Here is an 11193-nt window from a genome sequence, read left to right on the forward strand (position 1 = left end):
GTGGGGTTTTTCTTGTTGCAGAGCATGGTTTCTAGCTGCAAGGGCTTCAGTGTTTGCAGGATGTGGGTTCAGTAGCTGTGGTTCACAGGCCTAGTTTCCCCATGGGATGTAGGATCTTCCTGGACTAGGCATCATATATCTGTGTACCCTGCATTGGAAGGTGAATGGACCACCAGGGAAGGCCTATCCATTCATCTGTCGATGGAAACTTAGGTAGCTTCCATTTGTTGGCAACTGTGAATAATGCTGCTATGAGCATTGAAGGGCATGCATGTTTTCAAATTAGTGTTTTTGTTTTTATCGCATATATACCCAGCAGTGGACTTGCTGGGTCAGATGGTAGTTCTGTTTTTAGTTTTTTAGAAACCTCCATATTGTGTTTTATAGTGTTTGCACAAATTTACCTTCCCAACAGCAGTGTATGAGGGTCCTCATTTGTCCAAATCTGCCTTCTGCTCCCCTGGGTTTTGTCTTCATATGTGGTACTGGAACGAATCCACCTTCCCAAGGTATGTCTCACTAACTGGCAAGTAGGTTCATGGTAGTGGGGCGTTATGTTACCTCCCCATTACAGAGTCAAGAGATCCATGTTAGATACCAAGATAGCTGGTGGCAAAGTCTTTGGGAATCTTGGTTCCTAGCCCAAGGGTATGTGTAAACAGAAATATACTTAGAAATCAATAAGCCACCATTGCTCAAATAACTGAAGAAACCACAGAAAGAATTGTAGCACAACAGATATACCTAAAATCCTCAGCCACAGTAGGTTTTAGAGAATAGAATTGCCCTAGATTTTCTACTGGCCAAACAAGAAGGCATTATACTATTACTCACATGACTTCTTTGACTTACATTACTACCTCAGAAGACATTGGGACACACACAGAAGAAATTTTCCAAGGGGCAAAATGGTTGCAAAATGTAACACAGACTGACCCTTTCAATGACCTGATTAGTAGGTTCCCCTTGGGACTAGGCAAATTTCCCACTCTGCTTTATAGATGATTATTGTTTTAATATTATTATCCTTGCCCTAGCTATCAAGTTACTCATGACATATATCTCCATCTGCTTAAAGTCTGCTGCCAAAACCGCAGATACAAATGATTGTACAGGAAACCGAGATGATGGATCAAATGTATAATCTATAAAATGGCTTCCCATGTGGGTCCGTGGTAAAGAATCCGCTTGCCAATGCAGGAGATTGGTGTTTGATTGCTGGGTCGGGAGGATCCCCTGGAGAAGGGAACTGCAGCCCACTCCAGGGTTCTTGCCTGGAGGAGCCCATGGACAGAGGAGCCTGGAGGGCTATGGTCCATGTTGCAAAGAGTCAGACACAACTGAGTGAATGTGCCCACACTCACACCCACCCACACATCTACAAAACATTTCTCCATCAGTATATACATATCTATGTTGTTTACTGCATTTTAATTAATTTACCCAATTCTAAAGTTCTATACATTATGTACTATTTTAATACAAATACTTTACACAGACAAACATTTATGAATATTAATACTTATATGAATATTAATTACATATGAATTGAATATAAAGATATATACATATTTACAGAAATAAGTTTCTTTGTTTTGCTTTGCAAATATTGCATTTTTTACTTTTTTACAATTGAAGCTTTGTGGCAACCTTGAGTCATCAGATGATGGTAAGCATTTCTTATCAATAACATCTTTTTTTTTAGATTTTATTTTTTATTTATTTTTTAAAAATATAAATTTATTTATTTTAATTGGAGGCTAATTAATTTACAATATTGTATTGGTTTTGCCATACATTGACATGAATCCGCCACGGGTGTACATGTGTTCCCCATCCTGAACCCCCCTCCCACCTCCCTCCCCATCCCATTCCTCTGGGTCATCCCAGTGCACCAACCCCAAGCACCCTCTATCAGGCATCAAACATGGACTGGTGATTCATTTCAGTTATGATAATATACATGATTCAATGCCATTCTCCCAAGTCATCCCACCCTTGCCCTCTCCCACGGAGTCCAAAAGGGTGTTCTATACATCTTTAAAAATAAGGTCTATACATTGTTTAATTAAAGGCAGTGCTATAGCACACTGAATAGACTACAGTGTAGTATAAAATAACTTACATGCCCTGGAAAAACAAAGAGCTGTGTGACTCTCTTTATTGCCAAGTCTCCTTATTGCAGTGGTTTGGAACCAAATCTCCAAGGTATGTCTACATTAACTCTCCACTTTGGGTCATATCATTTAATTGTTACAGAAAGTGCATCATTTTTCCTTGCTGGAAAATTATCCACATTCTGGTTTTGGCCAATAATGTTTTTGGCTGAAACTCTTAGGTCTTCTATGAACTAGAAGTTGATCTAGAAGCTTGAGTACATTCTGATTCAGCTTCTCATCAAGACCCTTTCATGGACAGAATTCTGTGTTGCCTGTTACAGCACACTGGGTAACACAGGATATCTCGTTGTCCCCCAGTGGTAAGGCAAGAACAGCAATCAGGTGATGTCAGCCTCCTCCATCAAAGTTTTACTCAAAAGAATCAGTCTCCATGAACTGCTTTCTAAGCCTGTTATCCCAGAACTTGTAAGATCCTGTATGTCCTAATTCTGTTCATCCTTATCTGTTTTTAAATTAATCTAATAACTTGTACTCAATATCTTGACCTCCATCCCTCGTTCACTCTACATCAGCTGTTCATTCCCACCAACAGTCTTTTACTTCATTATTACTAATGTCTTCAATGCCCGTAAGCCCAATTTAAACATTAATTCTGCAGCAACACATTTTAATCTTGTCTCTCCAATTTCACTTCCTTTTAGTTCTATGCAACTGTAGCCATTTATCAACCAACCATTACTTCCCACCCTCTTCCCTCTTCTCTAGCAAAGCAGGAGTATATTTTCAATAAAGAACTTTTCCCCATCAGCTCTGTTGTGTAACTAAGAGTATGTGACTGGCTTCCCTGGGGGCTCAGTCAGTTAAGAATCCACCTGCAATGCAAGAGACATGAGTTCGATCCCTGGGTCAGGGAAGATTCCTTGGAGAAGGAAATGGCAATCTACTCCAGTATTCTTGCCTGGAGAATCCCATGGACAGAGGAGCCTGGCGGGCTACAGTCCATGGAGTCACAAAGAGTTGGACATGACTTAGCAACTAAACCACCACCACTACACTATAACTCAGTAAAGTTGGGGAGGGATAAAAATGACCGTTTTGCTTTATCATTATGAAATGATCCAATTTATCAGTGAGTATCCTCTTTTTCTTAAAGTCTACTTTGTTTGATATTAATATATCTGCCTTGGCTTCCTACTATTACGTTTGCACATTATATCTGTTCCCTTACTGTTACTTCCAACCTATTTATATGCTAATATGTAAAGTGTAACTCTTGACAAAATATGTAGTTATGTGTGTTTTCTTTCGAAATTTCAATCTCTGTGTTTTTGCTGGAATTAGGTAAAAAAAGTGCTTCTTATGTGCATGTTAATATTTTATTTCTTCCTCTAGTTGCTGGTTATGTTGTACTTTATTTGTGAAAAATCATCTTGTTGCTCACTTCTGATGCATGCAATTTTCTATATGAATAGAGGGAAAGACTCGGTCATGTCCAACTCTTTGCAACCCCATTGACTGTCCATGGAATTCTCCAGGCCAGAATACTGGAGTGGGTAGCCTTCTCTTCTTCAGGGAATCTTCCCAACCCAGGGGTTGAACCAAGGTCTCCCACATTGCAGGCGGATTCGTTACCAGCTGAGCCACAAGAATACTGTGGAAGCCCAAGAATACTGGAGTGGGTAGCCTATCCCTTCTCCAGTGGATCTTCCTAACACAGGAATCTATATGAATATTATGCTTAAAAAAATTTGCTTACAAATTGTAAAACATCAAAGTCATTTTGTCCACTGGCAAAAATACGCGGCTGTAAACGCTTTCCACCTTCGTACTCCATCGAGGCTCAAAGTGTCTCTTGAACCAGCAGATTCTCCAGTGCATGGAGCGGTTCCACATAGCATCTCTTTCCTGTGGTTAAGATGCTTCAGGACCTGATATGCTTTTGTCAAGTCTGGGAGGTGGAGGCTGGTGGCTATTGATGATTGTTCCCTGCCAGGCTGTGTCGGATCCCATATCCAAAGTATATGAGAAATCCTAATAGGGAAATGAGACAGTGAGAAGGGAAAGTAGGTTCTCTCCTCATCTACAGAGGCTCAAGAAGTCTCCTATTAAGACAGTTTGGGGGAGTTCAGCTTGGGTTCAGTCACTCAAGTGGAATCTTTATCCCAGAAAACCACTTACCAATCACATTCCAGACATCAAACTGGGCCCAGGTCCCAGAGACCATCGGCATCATCAGGTAAATGTTCACAAAGATGCTGACCAGTGGGAGGACAGGCAGAGCAGGGACCTGTGGGCAGAGTCAGTTCATCCCTGGACACACCCCTGATGTCTGAAAGGGAGACACGACTGTACATGGGTGGGACACATTCAGTCCAATTCAGGCTGTATGTTCAGTGCCTACTGAGATTGTAAAGTGCTGAGTGTGGGTCAGGGAAGGGTCCACTTGTTTTAGCAAATCTCCTTCTTCATTTGTCCAGCAAAGATGTTTAGACCTCAAAGCATGCAGACTTCATTCACTCAAGGTGGACAGTTTGGACATGTAAGGTCACCTACCTTGAAGTAAAGAGGAGAGGGGTCTTGGGGCTGCCTCCAGATGATGACCGTGACCCCAATGATGAGCAGCAGCAGCAGCACAGCCACTGTTGTGAGCACGGGGTCTCCAGAGAACACACGTCTGGGCCACTGGGCCAGGACTGGGCTCAGGATAATCAGCAGGAGAACTGCAAGAGTCAAGGAGGAGGAGAACAGGCTGGATCCAGAAGACAAAGATGTCAGGATCTTGAGTCCATCCATGAAAGTGCTTACATCAGAAAGGGCCATCATATCTCCAGGACTCCTCCTTAACTGCCAAAGACACAGAATCCCACCCATCTTGTCAGTTTCAGAGTATGACCAAAGAGAAATCCCAGTGCTCACCAAGCAGGGAGGCACATCCATAGACAATTTGGCCAGATTTCCAGGTGGGATTGGTGCTGGTAGAAAACCACAGACTCTTTAGGATATTTGAGTTTCCTGCTTCAGGTACAGAGTCCAAAGGACTTCCTTCAACTTCGGGCTTCATCTCAGTTTTATCCTTCTTGCTTAAATTCTGATCTCGCTGGTACCTGAATTAGAGGCATTACGGCAGTATTAACAGCAGCCCCTGCTCATCCAACATCACACAGCCTATTCCACATCTGTCCTGCATTAAGCAGAGAAGCATGTTTAGAAGGTAGCATGAAGGCAGAAGATGATTACAACCCCATTAATCCCCACAAGTCCAAGGTCCCCAGTCAAGGTGTAGTGGAGTCTCACCTGAGGACAAGCACAGAAAAAGCCACCAGGGAGTAAACAGACAGAGTCCCAATTGACACGAAGTCCACAAGATCCCTGAATTCAAAGAGTAATGCCATGACCCCTAGAAAGAGGGCATGAACAAGGTGGGGAGAGACCGTGAGAAACCATTGGAAACATGCAAGGGAGGGAAGTCAAACAATGAAGTAGTGGGTTTTGTTTACCCACCTGCAAGGTTGCCAGCAGACATGATGGTCATGCTGGGAGTACGGGTGGGGGCATGGATCTGGGCAAGGCCCCAGAAAAGGAGCCTGTCTTCTGCCATTGCACGGATCACAGGAGGGGCGGTGAACATGGTACCAACGAAGCTGGAAGAGAAAATAGGAGCATGTTGGGGATGCAGAGAAGCAGGAGAGACCAGGGCATCCATTCCCCAGTCTACATGGGGCAAGGTGTCCTTCCCTCTTGTCTCTCGATGCTGAGGGCTGGGATACCTGAGCATCTGACAGTAGATGGGGAGAAACCCGTGACACTGACCTGGATGAAAGAGCACAGAGGGCGCCAACAGCCACGACATATCTGGCAGGGTCCCAGCCAACGTGGAGAAAAGCCTGTGGGAAGGGGCTGTCACGATGAATCTGGTAGTAGGGCACCATGAGGGTGAGTGCCGCTGAGACGCCAAAAAGCAGATGAAGAGCGTGGTCATGATGCTGATGGGGATGGACCGCTGAGGATTTAGGGCTTCTTTCCCTGCAGGATGGGGGGAAGTAAACACTGGAGTGAAATCACAAAATTAAATTCCCTTCTCAGTGTTCAAAACTGGGATCACCTTCTCCCAACTCCTAATGCCAAAGGCAGCCAAATTGGCCCCAAACCCCTGATGGAACACACAATAACCATGTTACCTCTAGTGGCAATGAAATCAAAGCCAAGAAATGTGTAGAAATATGTAGCTGCTCCATGGAGAATTCTTTCAAAGTCAAAGGGCACAAACCCTCCAGAACCCAGAGGGCCAAAGCTATGATGAGAGAAAGGATGAGGAAGAAGTTGGGTAAAGTGAGTTCAGCCACCTCTACTGGGCTTCTCCCTTCATATCACAAGTCCTGGGCTCCAGGACCCTGTTACCTGGATCCATCAGCCAAGATCTGTTTACTCCCCACCATATTCCCAGTTCTGCACCCGCACAGGCATTACAATGGCCAAGAGAACCCTTCTAACCTAGAGGTGTCAGTGGATCCAGACGTGTTCAATGTGTAGTCCTGTTCCGTGAGCTTCCAGTTGTGCACGTCTCCCTTAATGAAGCCAGAGATGATGATGAAGCTGAGAACCAAAAGGTTGATGCCTGTGAACACTTTGTTAACTAGGGTCAACTCACAAACTCCCAGAACCTGTAGTCTTGTGGGAAAGATGGTGTATGAGACATCCAAGATAGCCAAATCCATAGAAACAGAAAGCAGACTAGTGGTTGCCCAGGGCTGGCGGTTGGTGGTAGTGGACAGATGGTAGTGACTGCTCAGTGGTACAGGGTTTTCTTTTAGCACGATGAACATGTTTTGGACTATATAGAGGTGATGAGTGCCCAACAGCTAAGTCCCACTGAATTGTACTCTTTAAGATGGTTAAATTCTTATGGTGACAATCACCTCACAATATATACATCTACCAAATCATCTCATGTAAACCTTAAATTTATACAGTGTTGTATTTATATTTCAATAAAGCTGGGAAAATAATAAAATGTTTAATTTTATGCTATATTAATTTCCTCTCAATTAAAACACATCTTTGGGGACTTCCCTGGTGGCCCAATGTTTAAGAATCTGCCTTTCAATGCAGAGGATGTGCGTTTGATCCCTAGTCAGGGAACTAAGATCCCACATGCTGCAGAGCAAGCAAGCCTGTGCCCTTGCACTCTGGAGCTCGAGTGGCACAAGTAGAGAGTCTGTGCACCATATCTAATTTCCATCACAGCCAAATACATAAATAAAAATTTTAAAAGATATTTTTTATAAAATGATAACCCATATTTGGTCTTAATACAGAGAAGAAACATATACGTCTAAGTAACTGATCCTCAGTTGTGGTGATTTGTCCACATCCTGACTTTTTGAAATGTCTGGAGACATTCTGATTTTCCCAGAGATGTTACTCAACATCCAACAAGAATCTTTTTTTTTTTTAAACATGAAGTGCACACTTCCACACCTTTGAATGGTCCAGCCCAGACTGTCAATAATGCCAAGTGTGGGAAACAATGGTCTATGCCTTGCCTTCCAGTCTTTTGTGTCACACATCCTCCTTTCCAGTCCCAATCCCCTAGCATTCTTCAATCCCAAGCCTTTCCCACCCCACCTCCCCCTTCCACACCCTACTCCCTGCTTCCTATCACTGACCCCTTTCTCACCTGTGACCAGCAGCATCAGGCCCAGGGCAAAAAAATCTGGATACCTGGCCAGGAAGTAAGGCATATTCACAGAGAAAGATTCTTGTAATACCTGAGAGATGTGGTTTGCAATCAGGTTGTCAAAGATGTAGCTCTGTGCCCTGGCCGCACTGGCCGTGGCTGCAGCAACAGAAGGAGGAAGATTCATTGACAAGCATAAACCTGTTCTTGATATGGTATATTTGGGAGGGGGGCTCAAACAAAATATTTAATCTCAAAGGGTTTCTTTTCATGCGTTGGAGAGGGCAGACCCAGATGATTCACAAAATAGGTCAGCTGTTTAATATGCTATGAGGAGATCAATTTTATACAAGAAAACATAACAGAAAGTTGGGATCAGGAGAGCTGGAAGATGTGGGTTGAAGTTTTAAGTCCAGGTGTAAATAAAATCCCATGAAGGCAACAGCTGAGCAAAGGTTTCACTAAGGGAAGGGGATGAGCCTGTGGGCCATGCTTCCCTCTCACCCGCTCCCTACAGTTCCCTTTCCTCTGGGTTCTTGGTCCAATTATTTAAGAAAAACAGGATAGACTTAAGTACAATGAAGTTGTGGGATTTTCTTGCCACTATTATCCACTTCACTCCACAAGGTCAAAAGACAATACTCTCATGAATGAGTGAAGACCTGAAACCTACCTCCTAATTTCCTGATCTGAAGCCCCACACTCTCCCCTCAATCCATCATCTCACCAATGACATAGGACAGGATGAGGTTCCAGCCCGTGATGAAGGCACACAGTTGACCCGTGGTGATATAGCTGTAGAGATACGCAGTAGCAGAGCGTGGTACCCGGGCCCCAAACTCAGCAAAGCAGAGACTAGACATCACACAAGACAAGGCGGCCACCAGGAAGCAGATGACAGTCGCTGGTCCAGCTCTCACGTTGGCTAATTCACCAGTCAGGACGTACACGCCCGCTCCCAGGATGCTGCCCACACCCACGGCCACCAGGTCGAGGTGTTCAGGTGAGCTGTGGTTCTCTCAGACTCCTGTCTGGGCTCCAGTGGCTGCTTGTGGATAAGTTTCTGGCCAAATTGGCGAACATACTGATGCGGCATCCTAGACGTAATGGAGGCGGCTCCCATCTGCAGAGAAAACGAGACACAAAGCCATCAAGAATGTCCATTGGCCCTTGACCCCGAGAGTATAATTCCTTGGAACAATGGAGTTAAGGGGTGCAGGGGGCAAAATAACATCAGACAAATTCCTCATCTCTGAGCTATGGTTTCTACAAACATGAATACAACTTTTAATGTCTTTTGAAGTTACTGGAAGTGTATGAGAATTGAGGGAAGCAAAATATGTTGCATCAAAATGTGCCACACTATTGAACTGGATGCTCAAAAATGTTTCAGATGGCAATTCTGTGCTATGTGCATTGGCGTGTGTGTGCCCAGTCACTCGTGTGTCCGACTCTGTTATCCCATGGACTGCAGCTTGCCAGGCTCCTCTGCCCATGAGATTTCCCAGGCAAGAATACTGGAGTGGGTTGCCATTTCCTACTCGAGGGGATCTTTCTAACCCCAGGATTGAACCCACATCTCTTGCATCTCCTGCAGGTGAGTTCTCTACCACTGAGCCACCAGGGAAGCCCATTCATATGTTATCATCATTTAAAAAATGCTGCCAATGATATGCAATAGAACCAGCTTCACAGAGTTTTTGGGTGCGGCAAATCTCATGACAATTTAATATAAATCACCATACAGTCATCTCTGCAGTTACCAAAATTGGAGGATTCTCAAGTCCCTTAAATTGTCCCCATATCCACAGAGGAGGAACTCTCAGATATGGAGGCCAACAGTATATAGGAGACTGACATCAGTATTCATACCATAAACTTTGTATAAGGGGAATCTTTAATATTGGTTTAATATTAAAGAATCTAAAAAGAGTCTCAAAGTATCCACACTTGATCCAATCCCCCAAACCCTAACTCTCCTCATACGTGCAGTCCCCAACTCCTGTTTTCCTCTGGAAAATGGGTCTCTCCGTCCTCAGGCTGGAGCCGGGCTGAGCCCCCAGCACTCTGGGGTTGCAGGGTTGAGGGAGGATGTGAACTCAGCGCCCAGTCTCCCACAGAAGAAGCCGGTCCGAGACTTACTGGATCCTTGGAGCAGAGCCTGGAGCACTGGGTCAGTCAGGGAGGCTGAGGGCAAGCCGTGCGGGGCTGGAGCTGAGACATCTCCAAGAACTGAAGCGGGGAGTCCTGAGCACAGAAGACAGTCCTCACCCCTGGGCTGTTGGGGTGGGGCTGGGGCTGGGTGGGCGGGGAGCATCTGAAGTGTTGCTATCAGCCCTGACTCTTCTGTGATTGCCCTCGGGGAGGTCCTGAGAAGTCTTTTTTAATTGTGGCAAAATGTACCTAACACACAATTTACCACTCTATCATTTTAAGCATGCAGTTCAGTAGTGTTAAGTACATTCATGTTTTGTGAAAACTCCAGAACTTTTTTCATCTTGCAAAGCTGAAATTCTATTCTCATTAAGCAAAAATTCTCCCTTTCTCTTTTTCTAGTTCCTGGCAGTCACCATTCTGCTTTTTGTCTCTATGAATCTGAGCACTCTAGCTACTTCATTTCAGCGGCATCAAACAATATTTGCCCTTTCCATCAGGTTATTTTACTTAGTACTGTGTCCACTAGTTTCATTCATGTTGTAGTATGTGTTAGAATTCCCTTCCTTTCTTAGTGCTGAATAATAGTCTTATTTGTATGTACCACACTGGCTTATCCATTTGATGGTCAATGGGTACTTGGGTTGCTTTCATGTTTTAGCTACTGTGAATAATGGTGCTGTGAACACTTGAGTGTACAAAAATCTCTTCAAGAGTGTGCTTTCAATTCTTCTGGGTATATCCTCAGAGGTAGAATTGCTGGATCATGTGGTTTTAAGATTTTTATCTGCTTGTGATGGAGAAGATGTTCACACATTGAGGTATGGGGAAGTCATTTTCGCTTATCCATGGTTCAGCCTGAATTTTGTGTGAATTAAGACAGCTTGTCCAACCTTCACAGCTCATCTGCTCTAACCATTGAGGTAATGAGTATCTGTTTTGAAGATAAAAAGAAACTCCCTTCTCATGGCATCCATGTTAACACTCCCTGAAAGATAAGGTTCCCTTCCCAGACACTAGGGAGCTGCTGTCTCAGTATCTATGTACTAAGTCTGTCTCTTTTGCAACCTTGAAGGAATACACCCTGTTGTGTGTAATGTGTGTTCTTTGCTTGGATGAGGTGTAAGACTGCGCTGGATACCATGCTTCAACAGAGCAGTTGCTCAGAGCTGTCTGACTCTGTCTTCCAGGCTATAATACTCATTTTGGCTCAGAGAAAACTCTTCCCTATTCCCATTACAG

General features: G+C 44.1%; 1 protein-coding gene across 1 annotated transcript; it reads right to left on the reverse strand.

Moving 5' to 3' along the window:
• Window positions 1-4062: 4062 nt before the first annotated feature.
• Window positions 4063-8893, reverse strand: LOC120871980 (cationic amino acid transporter 3-like). Its single transcript, XM_040252082.1, is given in 14 exon segments — window positions 4063-4151; window positions 4299-4407; window positions 4674-4840; window positions 5037-5224; window positions 5415-5517; window positions 5622-5761; window positions 5931-6072; window positions 6075-6143; window positions 6299-6411; window positions 6612-6781; window positions 7284-7291; window positions 7798-7956; window positions 8525-8791; window positions 8794-8893. Coding segments are annotated over 14 exon segments (1824 nt in total).
• Between the last annotated feature and the right edge of the window lie 2300 nt (window positions 8894-11193).

Source organism: Oryx dammah, unplaced genomic scaffold (assembly GCF_014754425.2).
Source record: "Oryx dammah isolate SB20612 unplaced genomic scaffold, SCBI_Odam_1.1 HiC_scaffold_13, whole genome shotgun sequence".
NCBI lineage: Eukaryota > Metazoa > Chordata > Mammalia > Artiodactyla > Bovidae > Oryx > Oryx dammah.